General features: G+C 37.5%; 1 protein-coding gene across 1 annotated transcript in view; it reads right to left on the bottom strand.

Annotated features, from left to right (window-relative positions):
- The window catches only part of SPAG6 (sperm associated antigen 6), a 36,861-nt gene that overhangs the window by 4,288 nt on the left and 16,572 nt on the right, over positions 1-16,001 (bottom strand). The window contains exons 4-9 of the mRNA XM_005418611.2: positions 11,196-11,401; positions 10,147-10,320; positions 7,633-7,785; positions 5,115-5,306; positions 3,833-3,949; positions 959-1,104 (exon numbers count right to left, since the gene is read on the bottom strand). Of these exons, the coding sequence (XP_005418668.1) occupies positions 959-1,104; positions 3,833-3,949; positions 5,115-5,306; positions 7,633-7,785; positions 10,147-10,320; positions 11,196-11,401 (988 nt within the window). The remainder of the gene's footprint in view (positions 1-958; positions 1,105-3,832; positions 3,950-5,114; positions 5,307-7,632; positions 7,786-10,146; positions 10,321-11,195; positions 11,402-16,001) is intronic.

The raw sequence follows: 16,001 nt of genomic DNA, 5'->3' as shown, positions 1-16,001 counted from the left end.
TAGCTGCAAAATAAAATTTCTTTATGACTTTGCTTTTACCCATTTGACAGCCACCAGCTTTTCTTTGTAGAGACAAACAGGCCTTCATTTTGTGAGACTTAGTTTCTAGCTACTATAAGCTGAAGAACTCCGCTGCTATAATTAAAATTGATGATGCAGATTTTCAGAGCCTGTAGAGGGAGTACATGAGTACAACATCCTTCTGATGTGTTGATGGAGTGAAGGACTGGCAAATGGGTATCTAGAATCTAGGAGGGCATTTCTCTCATTATTACAATTTAGGATGGTGACATTTTGACTGTAAGCTATTTAATAGTGTTTCTGTATTCATTAAGGGCAAAGTTCAACTTGGTGCAGACAGCTGGTGTATGGTCCTTTTATATAACACTTGAGCCTTGTGATGAGGCTCAGGGAGGAAGGGCAGCTGTGGGCAGACCAACTGTGCAGGAGAGCCTCTGGACCCTCTGTAGATCAGAGGAAGTTTCAAAGGAGCCTCTGAATACTCTAGTTCAGATACACTATTATGAAAGTCGAGGATGCAACCAAAGATTCACCAATACCTGTATTTTTGGAGCCTAAGTAATCCACAAATAAGTTACCAAAATAAATTTCCCACAGACATTCATTAATGAGTGGTTGTACTGAAGACACAGAGTCCATCTGGGCAGTGCAGGACTGACTTTTCATCACACTTTCCTGCAAGAGCCTGATTATTTGGACTTTGTTGACAGACAAAGAAATTTGATTCCAAATACAGAAAGAGAAAGCATTCTAATGTATGTGTCCAGAGGTAGTGTTACTGCTGGGGCAATTAACCAAATGTTACACTTTGGTTTTATTAAAACCAAAATTCACATAGCAGTTAAATTACTATTTTAAATCCTTCCTTTGTGTTGTTCCTGTGAAAAACATCTAACAATGTAATAAGTATGAATTCTTTAAATTTCATTTTCCCTACCTTACTATTTCCTCTGGGTAGCAATTGTTAATAGTGTTGATATATTCCTGAAGAAGTGACCCAGGTTCTGCTTTTATTTCTTGAACCTTTTTAAGTCCACCAGTTGTTACAAAGAGACGACGTGCTTTATTGTCATGTGGTAACACCTACACACAGAGTAGTACATTTTAAAAAATTCTTTTGAATTAATCTGCAAGCCACCAGGCTCAAATATTGCTTATTTGTTTTTAATTCAGAGGACAGATAAAATGGAAAATCAGAGAAACAACATCTGTAATGACTACTGTACTGTAACACCCAGCTGTATAGGGAAAAAAACCCAGAAACCAGCCCTTTATGATTACAGCATAATTTATAATGTACTTTAATACACAACATACATAAAATAATTAATTTAATATTTATCCTTACATAAATAATATATCTTGAATTATTCCTACAGAGACAATAAGATTGTGGAGAATAAATAGATAATCAAACAGAACACTAACATGGAATAACAACAGCATCTGTTCCACTTAAACCAAGTTATTCAGGTCTTTTATGTCAATTCCCACAATTTATTTGTAGAGCTGAATTTTATATCACTATAATGATCTAGTATAGATTAGTGCATGAAAACAATACTGAGAATTGTTGCAAGTGAACAATACAGCCTTGAAGCATTACATGCTACTATTAAATTCCTAGATATTAAAATCCTTTAATGCACTGTGTAGCCATGGAAGCCTTTTACAAACACACACACAAAGCAAAAACGTGAAGTTTCTGCAGCCAAAGGGGATGAGAAGCAGAAATGATCAGACAATAACATTCTGTGCTCCCTGAGTGATGCCAATACGCAGCTCTGTCCAGAGGACGGCAGCGAGGGAGGGAGGAGGGAGGGAGGAATGAAGGGAGGGAGGTGGGGGCTGGGCCAGGCGAGGGAGAATGACTGCATGTAGTCCATAGGCCCATAGGGCTGCAATATTATTAAAAAAAATAGAGAGAAAAAGATAGAAAGATAATGCAAGATGTCAGCTGCATCTACAGCAAAAGCAGATGCGTTTAAAACCAACTCTGAGAGTTACAGATTATGAGGACAAAAGCATTTTATAAGCTTCCACACTGGTCAGACATTAAGCCATAAATTTGACTGTATTTCAGTGTAAAACAAGAGCCTCAAATGAGGAAGGAAATGCCTAAAAGAATGAAGAAAAAGAACAAAATTTCTTCCATGCATTCAGGCAAACAACCTTCATTTCTGTGGTTCCTCTAGGCTGTACAAAATCAACAGACAGGTAAAGAAAGAGCAGGAGAGCACAAAGACTTCTCTCTATTCTATGCTCCACAGAAGTGTCAGGAACAACTGTGATTTTTTCGTTGTAGGAACTGAACAGACGTCTGTTTTCACATCTCTCCCACAACAAGAACTGCCAAGGAGGAACTAGCAAGGAGACAGGATATGGCCCTTTCCCTGCCTTCCTCCTCCACACTGCGACTTCCAGGCTGGATAAGACAGCAGAAACTCTCTGGGAAGGGGCCCTAAAGAGAGAGCACCTCTGAGACACACAGTCTCTTCCCTCAGTCCAACCTAAGACAGCACAGAACTGTACAAACTCTGAAAATGCTAATGCTAAAATTCACAGTCCAGCACGAAAAACAAATAGCACCCCATTTTGAAGCACAGCTTGGAAATAAGGCTTTTACTGTGCCATAAATAAGCCCACAGAAGTAACAGACCACAGCTCTAAGAATAGGAAATTCCCAAGCTATAGTACAGGAGAGACAAATGCTTTTACTACAGAGAACTTAAAATTAAGAGTACACTTCAGAAGAGCAAATGCCAGACAAGTATAGTTTAATAACATATAGGCAAAGGAGAAAATTGAAACAAAACAAAATATCAGCTGATATGAAGGGCACAAAACCATTTCAATAGCAAGCAATGTTCAAATATACACTGGATAACCAATTGCTATGCACTTGGCTCATTAATAACTCCAGTCAGAATGGAGAAGCAAAAGGGACTGGATTCTGTGCAAATCTCCAGTCTTTGAACAGCCTTAGCAAGAAGACAGGAGAAATGAAATTGTGGCAACATAATCAGGAATCTGCACTACCAACAGCAGTGCTTCCAGATCTGTCATAATCAGAACTGAGTATCAAGAGTGTTTTACCTGGCCATTTCCAGAAAGACCATCTCACCCACTGCGCTTGGTAGACCCTGCTAACAGGTTACACTGCAGAGTATTGCACAAAACATAGTCTGCAGTTGAACAGGATTCCCAACATGAGCTGAATATTACAGACACTGCAAGTCACCCAGTTAGTTAGCAATTACTAACAAATTTGAAATATTTTCAATAAATTGTATCACTTTTACGTGCTTCATTCAGATCAACAATGTATTTAACAACTAAGTTTCAAAATATTGAGAGGGATGAGAAAAGATTTGGAATTTTTACACTTATTTGAGACTGAAAATTAATCAGGATAAAAGGAGTGAAGCCTTTATATTATTGTAAAATATCTGACTTAAGTCACTGCTGTACAGACAGCTTGTAGTTTATCTAAAACAGATGTGACTGGGATTTATCTGATACATTGGCTCAGGGAAAATATTTGCACGTGAGTTAATATTCCACTTAATCTCAAGAGGCAAGGAAGAAAAAAACACCTTGCTTATAAGAAACTGTTTTTCCAGTCTTAGGATGAATTATGGCAGATTCCAAATGAAACAGTATCCAGCTGTATAAGACAAAAGAACAGGATCTGAACTGCTTCAGAAGGGGACGCTTGAGGATCCTGAGAAAACACTGACACCTTTAGAGTGGCTAAATGGGAAACAATTAGCAATTAACATATTACTCACCAAGAAGAGCCTTTTCTTACCTTACTAAACTGTCCAATAATGTGCTTCATAATACTGGGAGGGGCCTCATGAAGCAGTGGTTCAAGTGCTGGAAGATACGTGCATTTCTGAAGAATGCTCTTTAAGGCTTTCTTAGTCTATTGAAATGCAAAATAAACTTTCTGTAGTAAAATATCAACAAAACCAACAAGAATTCATATATATCACTGAAGTCTGATCAAAAAAGCAAATTGATCAGAATTTTCAATGGGCAATTTCTGAATAGAAACTATGATATCTATCAGGTCACGTAATGAAGAATCAATTCTCTACTTAGATTTATTAAATCTCAAAACCTACAGTGAATCATATTATTATTATGTTATCTACAGTCAAAGTAATGTCAATTTTCTTTTGACTATAATGAAAGCTGGAGTAGACCTTTTAAGGTAAATTGATGTACTCTAATATAATAAGAAAGTTAAATCAAAACATATTTTAAAAGATTGTATTTTAGAAGTGGCTTACTAGGAGAGGCTGCTGGTCTGGGGTAGCAAAGTGCAGTACGGTCCAGGCAGGGGGGAAAAGAGAGAGTGAAACAATTGTGCATTGGTGCCTATTTCTGAAAACAAACTCAGTGTTGACTGATACAAGCAGAAGTAACCTTCTTGGGCAGGATCACAGGTACAGCTAATTTGGCTTCAATGTTTTTGGGACTACTGGAAATTATTACATAAAAGGTACTTTACATGGAATGCAGTATTTCAGTGGAACGTACAGAACCGTAGTGCAACATGGGAGATCATATCCTGTCCAACACTCTTACTGTTGCTCAGAAATACACTTTACTAAACTGCAACTCTACTGGCTCTCACTCAAGGAAAGGCCCTAAATATGGGCAGTTGCATGTTTTAAAGAGCAGAGCCTTGATTAGCTGTTACAGTTTTATTATAATAATAAAAATGTAGGCAAAATTATTACAAGCACTGTAATATTTTCTACAAGAGCTTATACTTGCAAAAAAAGAAGTGGATAATTAGAAATGAGTCACAAGAAATTACAGCAATATGAGTCTATGCAACTCTGATCTAAACTGGGGAAAAAATAAGGGATTAGCCTGTGGTGGCTGTAGCATATGATTTGGTATACACCACATGCACATGCATTAGGACAAGCCAGTCCCCTAATAAGTGACACAGCACCCAGGAAAGCTGTGAGTCAGTGAGCATCAATAAAAACACATATAATTTAGTAGTTTTTAAGCACTTAAACCTCTTGATTACAATTAAAATACCATACTGCAAATACTACAAATCTACTTGCTTTTGTTCTTAGATCTTCTGAGCTGCGTGGGTCCACAAAGATATCGAGCAGCGTGGGCAGCACGTTTGCTACTGCAACATGACGTGCATGCTCAGTAGTGTGCCTTCCAATCTGTCCCAAGGCCCAGGCAGCTGCTGCCTTAATATGATCTTCATGTTCTTCTACCAAGCAGAGACACAGTGGTGGTATTCCCTGTAGCATTAATCAAAAGCACAGCCTTTACAAATGTAGACCAGGGAACAACAATGTGAAACAGATACAGATAGTTAGAAACTGTTTCTCTGTTTACACTCTTCTAAAAAAAGCTGTAAGAGAATGCATGCTAGTGATGTCATATTTTTACAGCATTATGATTAGCAAGAATTTTTAATAAATATTAATAAATATGGTTAAAAAGAAACAGATTCAACGTTCTAAATCAGAGAGCGCTTTGAACAAACATGCAAATTTAAGGTATAAAAAGAATACACAACATAATTCAGGCTGTACTGAGTAAAGATGGCAGTTTTTCTCAGACTGAAAATAAAAGAATTTGAGCGCTTATGATTCTATGAAATCAGTTTAAGACCAGAAGGGCCCAATCACTGAGTCTTTCTTTTTTTTTACTTTCTACAGCACTAAATTTCAACTTATCAACGTCTTCTTGAGTCCAGTATTTCATGTTTGGCTCACCCAATCACTTCAAGAAGGGCTTCAGCTTTTGATTTGCAGACATCAGGAGGTGGGGATCTCACATCCAGGTGTTACTAAAGTTGTTCTGGTTCAAGGTCTTTATACTTTCTCCATAACTACTTAGTAGCTGGTATTTTATGCCAAAACACTCCAACAGGAAACATTTCATGCTACTTTAGGTAAGGCAAGGCTACTAAACCTCTATCCAAAAAAACCTTTTTCTCCATCCCATGAATCCTTCTTTACTCTTTTCTGCACAGTTTTCTGCTTTGTTGTTTTGGTTTTTTTCCCCAAGATACTTTTCAAATACAGTCAGTAAAACGATATATATTACTAAAACAAATAGATTAACTTCTCTTTTCCAATAATGCTTCATCTTCTACTTTTTCATACCACAAAGGACTAAATTGTGGGGGGTTTTGCCACTGCCTTTTAGCAGAAGACCACAGTGAAGGGTTTGTCCAGTATGATCCCAAAAATCATTGTTCAAAATTCATCCTTTCCAGGCTAGAGTACCATGGAATGGAACTATCACTTTACATCATAAGGTCATCAGTGTCTATCTGCATATGGTTATGCCACAGTGCATTTCTTTCAAATGGTTACAGTTTACCAAGCCCCATCCTCAGCACTGTGTACCACTCCACAATTTAATTTCCCCTGAAGCAGTTTTTGGGTTTTTTTTTAACGGGTTTTGGGTTTATTGAAGTTTATTGTTATTTCTTTAGTAGATCATTCATTAACACATTTAAGTTCATCAAAGTTTGCCCAGATCCCTACAACAGCTCTCACAGCAGTTCCATTCCGTTATGACAGGAATCATTATTATTCTTCAAAAATCTAACTTAGGGGCTTCCTCCAGAACTTAATCCTGGTTTCATCCCACTTAATTTCAAGTACTCAAAAGCAGGAGCATATATGCTCTAGGCATCACTAAAAGTGGAAAGAGAGACACATCCAGAGAAGAAGGGCCTCCAGAGATGGCAAGAAAAAAGCATCTATTTCTTTAGTTTTAAAATACAGAAGAGCATTTTTTTGATCACTCCTACTTTCCCTGCATACATTATGTTGTAGCAACTTCCATTTTTTAACTTGCATTTCTACTAGAAGACATTTCTGTTCCTTTATTTATATTGTTTTGTTGCTCCACTCACATATACATTTTAAATGACTGACATAGTGTGAAAATGGGTCAAAAATGTTAGCGAAATTGTTTCCTTCCTTCTGTCATTAGTTAGCATTATTCACATCAGACTACTAGGCCAGGCACTAATTTCACCTATTACAAACATTGCAAATTCTCCCTTTTCTATATCATTGCCCAGCAGAATTCATTTAAACCTGCAAATATATAACTTTACTCATTTGAAATGTCACTTGCAGAACTGAATCAAACCATATTACATAAGAAACTGAGGACTTTTCAAGTCTGAAGATGGCTGCTGCCAGATACTCCAGCAGCACTAGCAGAGCCATGCCTGTACAATGAAGAACAGACCTTTAAACACAATTATTCTAAAGGAGCTTTCAATGCAGCCACAAATACACATTTTAAGAGGAAGCAGAATCCAGAAATTCAGTGACTTATTTTCTGTACCCATGCAATTGCAACACAGAAAAATCACACACTGTAATGCCAACTAATCCACAATGTTCCGTAAAAGGTCCAACACCATAAAGACACACAATTTCAGTCATAGAAAGCAGCAATAGTAGGAGAAAGTGCATTCATGGAGAGCAAGTACATAATCCTGCCACAAAATACATTCTCTGCCTGTGTTAATTTGTACCTGTACCAAAGAATACTGCTGAAGAACTACAGGAAGACAACAAAGTGATAGCTAACCTTGGAGACAATCACTGCCATTGACAGGTTCTCCGAGTGAGCCGCCACATAGCCAAGTGTCATGATGCCAGGCAGCCTGACAGTCCCTCTGCAGCTGCCAATACAATCAATCACAGCAGCAACTCCACCTGAATTTACTATAAGCTGGGAAAGCTGAAAAGATAAACAGAAGAGATTAGATACTCTGAAGTATCAACAGGCATAAAGAACCACATCGAGAAGCCTTTTAACGTATTGCTGCTGTTTTACAAAATAAAGCTGGAATAAGAGTGATGCATCACACAGACTGTTGGTAACTAAGTGCAGCATCGTTTTCAGGAATGAGGCTGATTTGCTGCTGTGTTTTTGATTGGCTTTACCGCAAGGAAATCAGAGTTCTGAATCCTTGATGCTCTATAGCATGGAATGACATATTCCCAACTCCATCATTGCACACCAGAGAAATGTGCAGATGACAGCCTATCACAGGACTGATCTTGAAGATGCACCTAATGAGCCAGATACTGTTTCATCCTAGTGGCCCCTCATTCCCAAACTAACATCCTCTGTTCTGTGCAGGGACAGAGGCAAAGGCCCATTCTTCCTCTCACCTGCATTCTAAATTACCTCTGTGCCATAAAATCCTTTGTGGATCCTCACGCCGAGGCTTGAAGCCAAGGACAACTGTTCTGGATGTGCAAAACTGACTTGGGCTGCACCATTCTGCCATGTTAGCATGCTCTGAGGGAAGTGTCCAGGGAGCACACTTGATGGGTAATGGAGTCTGCCCCAGAATGCCAATGACATAGCCTTGCTTATAAATAATAATCAAGCAATGCAACATGGGTTTCTACCAAAAGCAAACTTGTCACATCACTTGAGGGACAGCAGTAGAATATGTATGATATCAGTAATGCATAGAAATAAAAATTATTTCTTCTTATTATTATTTTCTTCCATGTTTTTAGGTATATCCCATTCTCCCTACAGATTCCAAAGCAAAAGGAATGTGTTCTTAAAAGTCAAAATTAAATTAACAAAATGGAGGCACATGAATTCCCAATCCAGTTGATTTCTATAAATATGAAATGCACCTTTGTCTTAGAGCCTTTAAAAGGGGATTGTTTTCTTCATGAAACAGCCAGATGAAACTTTCAGTTAGTACTTAGGAAAATCTGTTCACATGACTGTGAATTACAGCCAATGGCAAACACGTCCCACACCTGGACACAGCCATGTGCACCTGGATGTGCAGAGCTCCTGCCATGCCCCTCAGCCCTCGCTCCAGGTCCCTCTGCTGCTGACCCTCACATGAATTTTACTGCATCTGCAGCTAGACAGTGGAGATCTAAAAGCCATGAGTCTGAAATGACACAGCCAAGTCCTCTAGAAACACCATTTGCCAGCCCGTCTCCACTGCAACGTGCATTACTTGAATAGAGTTCCCAGAGCTGGACAGTCATCTCTGTCACTCTAAGCCAGACATGGATTGTGACTTCCCATTGGGAGTCACCAAGATGCCTCCCAGTGCTCCTTTGGAGAGCTGCTAGCATGGCCAGGTCCTCTTGTGTGGAGGATCTGGTGCCAGAAGCTCTTCTGGCTTCACCTGCAATCCTGAGTTTGGTAACTGGCTTCTGACTCTAGGGCCCCCTCTTGATAATGATAATTTCTTTACTTTTTTGAGGGAGTGAAGTTGCATTGCCCATGAGGTACAGAGAGAAAGCAGGAAATGTGCCAAGACTGTAAACTTTTACCACCAGCTTAAAGACTGACAGGCTGAAGAAACTGCACAACATTCATGTTTAAACACTTCTCAGTTGTTGTAAGTTTGCATCATGATTTTGAAATTACTATGCTCAGCACTAGTGTGTTCCACAAATACATGGCTTATATTTAATTGCAAAGTCATATTTAGTGCCTTTTAATTATCTCTGTGGTCTGGCACATTACCATAGTTATAATTATATGGTTTTCCTATTTATTTTGTATTGACTTTGCCAAACATCCCTACCTTCCTATGGGCAAAAACACTGCAAATGCTCAAACTCAAATTACAAACTCAAGTTACCATCAGGTTAATAATAAATAAGAGAATTTTTGACCTTCGCTGTCATTGGAAAAATAATTAAAATGTTATCCCAGCACCCCTGAAGATTTTTAAAAAGACACCCACCATCTATTATTGTTAAAGGATGATCTTGCAATTTATTAGCTGGTATCATGACTTCTGTGGGGCTTTTCTCATAATATTTTTAATATCTAGGACTGACAGTACTGTCAGCCAAGACCTCCCTCTCTGTGCTGATATCTCATAGAATGAAGGAGCTAGGTATACATTTTATGATTCCCAGTTTCCTAACCCAATTCATATTCAATACACATCTCATAATATCAGCATTTCCATATTTTCCAATGAACATGCCAAACAGCCATTTGCCCTCCCTTTCGAAAAGCAAATGACAGAATAATCCTGTATTTTATTTAAAGTGTAAAATCTAATGATATGACCTTGTATTTGCATTTTCAAGGTTTTACCTCAGGCGTATGCTTTGCTATCTCTCTAATTAAAGTTGCACCATTTTTCTTGACATATTCATCTGAGTCCTTCAGGCATGTGAGCACAACTGGGAAAATTTCTGCTTCAACCACCAACTCTGCAAGATCCACTGAATGCTTTGCTATTTGGCTTAGAGCTGACAGCACCTGACGCTAGTAAATAAAAATTGTTATAAAATCAATAGTATACAAACACCCCACAACACACACTCCCCCTGCACACAAAAATCTATTGCATCAAGGAAAACAAAGCAGGATAGGGAAAACAATTACAGCTATTTTACAATTCACTGAGTCAATTCATGCACAAATATAATGGCACAGAACATTCGCTGGTTCCTGAATAAAAGTTCCTCTTTTGTTTTATCCCATTCAAACTTGTATGTATTAAAATATATATATATACACACAGCATTTAAAACTGTTATTTAAAATTTACTAAAATAGAAAGTATTTCTATTTACATAAATTGGATCTGTCAGATCTTATATTAAGAAACCATTGTGGCATTTTTATGTTGTCTTCTGTTTGGTAAAGTAAGACAGAAAATTTATAATAAGAAACATTTTTTTTTGTCAATTAAACACTAATGATTAAACCTTTGACAACAGCTATTCACATCAGATAGTACATTCTAAAATACAGTAAGTTCACTATTAGCTGGCTTATCGTATAATCTTTAGTATGCAAAACCTTTTTTGTTAACTGAAATTAACAAATCTTAATTTGCAATGTGCAAATCTTACCTATTAAAAGTATCCGTTGCATTCTTCATATACTGTATATTTCTAAAAAAACCCCATACTTCTCACTTGAAAGATTAGTTTAGCTGTTCCTTACAGAGCTGCAGTTTATATCCAGTAGCTAAATTTGTAAATATGTGCAGAACTCTTTGTCACTAACTACACAGTTTCATTTTGTAAACACCCAAACCAAGAGCTTCTAAATAAATATGCACATCCGTGTCTTTGATTCAATCTCAAGTAATGACTGATATAATGGAGATTAAAAAAAAAAATTAAATGTACCTTCAGTTTTGCATCAGGGTTCGGGATCATCTGAGCTAAGTGAGCGATAGCTCCTGCATCCACTACTGCCTGTGCTAACTCTGGAGAATGCTTTGAAATATCACTGAGAGTTGAAGCAGCAATCCTTTTCAAAGCAATTTCTGGCTCCTGGATACAGAGCACTAAAAGAGGAACAGCGCCTGCATCCACCACAGCTTGTGACAGTTCTGTAGGTCCAAGGAAAGTAATTAAGTGAGTATGGGTGACTGACCCTTGTGCAAGCCATTTTTCACCCTGACAGATACAGCAAAGGAAAAAGGGGAGGGTGTAGTTCACTGTCTCGACATCTGCATTTCAAATCAGCCCTCCTGGTTTCATAAACCGTGTGGACCAATCCACAACTGAAAAGAATGCAGGTCAATAGATGGACCCCCATTTACATGCACACATTTGAGGTAGATTAGGCTGAAATGGTTTGTTATTCTGTTTTCTTTTTCTTTTTTTAAAGTAAGCAGATGTCAGCTGTTTAAACCCTGGCTATTCTGCACTGATCAATAGGAAAGCATTTTATGCATGGCTAACAACAACACAGAAAGCCAAAGTACCAAAATTTTATCAACCAGCTAATTAGAGAGCATTTTACCCTCTTTAAATGATAAGCAGATATTAGCATAGATCAAATGCCAAAAACAAAAATACAAAAAACATACATAAAAGATTTATCTTACATAAAAGATTGCAAAAATGGAACTTGGTGATCAAAACTAGTCTTTGCTACCATACATGGGATGAGACAGAATTTATACTTTAATCACAAGAAAATGTTATCATACACAATTAGACAAATGAGAAATATCATCAGTGATATTGTGTGTCTGAGATTAGCACAATATCCTTAACTAACTGCACCTTAAACAAAAAAAAAAAAATCTGAGCATGTGATTAGCTGACATGGACAAAAATTACACTATTAGAAATTCATTAGCTCTCTCTGTGTATGCAGCATTAATCACAGTCCTAAAATGAGAATTACTGGGTATCAGAAGCAAAATTTATATTATAACCAAGCTGTGCTATTTTAAAATAGTGATGAAAAAGTGGTAAAAACCATAGGGGATTCAATAATCTATTAGGTTCTTCGTTCAGTTTTGCTACACCTTATTATGCATATCCATTATTATCTTTAACATTTATCTTGACTTACAGTACCATGGCAACATATGGCTGTTGTATTTCAAGACTCTAACTTAGCTTTTGATTTATAGTCCATCCATAAAGAGATTTTCATACTAAGAAAAATACAGCATACTTCATTAAATATACATAGACTAATATAGTTTTTCATGAAATCTGTACGTCATGTCATCATTATGTTGTTAATATCCAAATAATGCTCCAGACCAGATTTGTTTTCAATTAGTGAGTTATAGCCACACACTGTAATACATGTGATAAGTCAAATATTTACACTGTATGTTATTTTATGATACAATATTTTAAAGAAAATATAAATATTACATCCAAAAAATAAATATTGCTATAATTTTTAAACTAATACAATACCCTGAAATTAGCTTAGTTGACTAGAGCATAGTGCTAATAATGGCAAAGTTGTGGGTTCAAATCCTGTACAGGCCATTTACTTAAGAGTTGGGCTTGATGATCCTTGTGGTTCCCCTCCAATTCAGAACATTCTGTGAATCTGTAAAATTAACTCTACAAAATTCATTTTTCAAATAAATATTTGACTGAAAATGTAGTGCATGCATCCTCAAAATACACAAATCATAAGATTTCAACAAACTCAAATGCTCTATCTTCAGTTTTGAAAATCTGAAGTGAAATATATCTGAAATGTATGCAAAAACAAATCTGAAAGGGAGCTAATCAATATAGGTGGTGTAAGTTACAGCCAGCTTTTAGTGGAAAAAGCCATGCCCAGTTTCTTCAGATTGTGTTTTGCTGCTGTACACTGACCAAGTGGAATTCATGGTGATCTACTGGCCCACAGCCCAGATTACCCCTTCCAACTGTGCCTCAGAACTTCAGACCAACCAGAGCTCCACTGCCCACAGTCTGCTGGGAAATGCTAAAATCAAGAATCTGATGTCAAGAGGGACATGGTGCTAGCAGAATGGGCTTCTTTGATGTCTTAGGAGCTAACATCATGAAGTTACATGGAGAGAAAGAGTTATGGAGAGAAAGAGCAATACTTTCAGGTCACAGCTACACTCACGTGTGCAAAAGTAACCGTAGAAGTTATTTTGAAAGAGCAAACTAAATCTGATTCAATTTAGACCAGCACTTGCTACTAGAAGTCTGATATCATTTAAATACTGATGGTTACTGTTGGTCATGGGTTATTAAATGGTTTTTCTTCCAGTGGTGTTTATAAGGTTCATGGCTAATAACTTACCACATGGAGGGCTGGACCATGTGTCAAGACAGACAAGTCATAAAAGGACTGTCAGAAAAACAGAAAAGGTGAGGCAGGGAAGAAAGGAAATACAGTACTTCCCATCTTGTTTCCCAGAAAATTCAGCCCAAAATTACAATTCTAAGTATTAATGATTCCATTATAAATTGTAATTCTTTTTTTTTTCTGTCAAGAAAAGGCTCAGTTAATCTTCCTACTTGTAGAACATCTTTAATGCAGATTATACACCAAAGGATTCATGAGACTTTGCCATCCATTTAGAAACACAGACAGAGGTGGGAAAAAATTTAGACTGAGAAGGAGTTAGAAGGGGAAACAAACTTGGCAATAAGAAATTTTTAAAATCAAATATTCACTCAGAAAAAATTAAAATAACTAAAACAAATTACAAAAATACTCTTCCAAATACTATGCCAAGGCTGTATTATAAGGGCAAAGAAAAGACAAAACAAAAGACAGCAGAGAAAAGCTAATGTATGAACCTCATTTAATTCCACAGAAGGTTATGAAAACCACAGGCTTGGAACTCTCATTGGGGTACAGCTCAAGGAACTTCTCCAGCTACACGATGATAAAGCTGAACTTCTTCCTGGGAGAGTGAAAGTAGGAAATTGAACTCTGTCTGTTCAGACACAAGAGAACTATGGCTCAAAACTGACCAAAAAATTAATCACTTTCATCCAGATCTACATAAGGAAGATTTTAGCAAGTGGAGATACTGCAGACAGGACTCAAATGGATGTAGAAGAAAGACTAATATAGACAGATTTTGGAGTCTGAGATGCCACCAGTTCTAGTACAACTAGAAGTTGTAGTAGAGTTGCGCTGGTTTGTCTCAATACAAAAGTACTCATCAGGGATGAAGAAATTAATTCAAAGTAGGTTGAAGACTTGTCATGAATTTATGTGATCAGGAGAAGGGGAAAGCCAACAAAGTGGAGCCAAGATCCTACCTACATTCCCACTGAAAACAATGGGAAGAATTAAAAGATTATTCTAAACTAGTTTAAGGTGCTAAAAGAAAACTCTACTTATATTATCACACTGGCAATAATAGCACGGATTATAAAAACCAGATGAGGATAAAAAATATGAAGGTGAGAAAGTGCATGTCCAGGTTTTCCCCAGAGAAAGAACATCAGCTCAATATTATATTGACAATATACAATAATATATCCCCATAGCAGAGCAGCAGCAACACCCCTGGTTGGAAGGAAATGCAAGTTTCAGTTCAGACCAGGGCTCTCAAACAGACCTTGCTGTGGCAGCAGGTGCATCCACAGGAAACAAGAGGTTTTGACCAAAACAACCACCAATACTGTACTTTTCTGAGGACTGTGTGATCATGCTATGGCCACACAGAAAGACCAATTCCCACAAGTAGCCCAAAGGTTGCGCTTCAAAATCAGAGTTTTATGGAGGCCTCTACAACCCCAGTGCTAAAGATTCCACTGGAACCAGTGGGAAAACCTTTCACCAGGAGGATGGAGGTGAGACTCAAATCACTGAAGAGCTGAGGAACTGTTTCTTGCAGCTGATGCTGCTTTGAGCAGGAAGCTGGACTAAAGATCTACCAAGGTTCCTTCTAAGCTGAGCTATGGTCCACTGGATGACCGAAAATGAGCAAAATTCTGCTTTTAGCAATAAGCTTTAGTATCAGCAGTGTTGTTTATTTTTGTTTTCCTACCAATTTACAATATACTGAAGCAGGTATGAGACAATGAATAAATTACACCTTCAGTGCAGACAGAGAAAATGGAAAGCCAAATCATTTGCAAACTTCAAAGAAAACAATTTTGCATTTTAACTGAATATGGTGTAAGTAAAATGTTACAAAATATCTTTCATGGGCCTGATGGTATCTATGGTATTTGAAACATTTCACACTTCTTTTTAAACCCAATCAGTAAAAATAATGAATGGCAAAATCACAGCACATTGATTAGCACACTTTGGAGTAAGATCAGTATCTGAAATTCAGCTCAAAGGGAAAGAAAGAGCAGAACTGCACGAGCAGCTTCTAAATTTTGGAATCTGACCTGGCAAGATTTCTAACATCTTGAAACCTCATGAGACATTTGTCTTTACCTAAAATCTCACAGGCCGCCTGGAGACATCTGTTCCCAGAAGAACTGCATTTTAAGAGATTTTTGTATGAAGTCAGTATAGAACTTGCTAAGCAGAGAGTGTTTTCATTGTGGGGGGGAAGCCTCAGTTTCTGAAAATGGAAGTCTTTTCATGGGAACACACACTGCAGTTCTTAGTAGCTTTACTGGGTCATAGGTGCAATTTCTGATTAAAGGCAGAGAGACCCTCACCATTGCAAACAGTTATCACTGAATGCCAGGAGGCTTTGACTGCCCTCACGAAGACAGAGGTTCACATCCTGC

This window comes from Geospiza fortis, unplaced genomic scaffold, assembly GCF_000277835.1.
Source record: "Geospiza fortis unplaced genomic scaffold, GeoFor_1.0 scaffold138, whole genome shotgun sequence".
Lineage (NCBI taxonomy): Eukaryota > Metazoa > Chordata > Aves > Passeriformes > Thraupidae > Geospiza > Geospiza fortis.
Note: the sequence above shows the minus strand (reverse complement) of the source record. Positions and strands in the feature narration are given on the sequence as shown.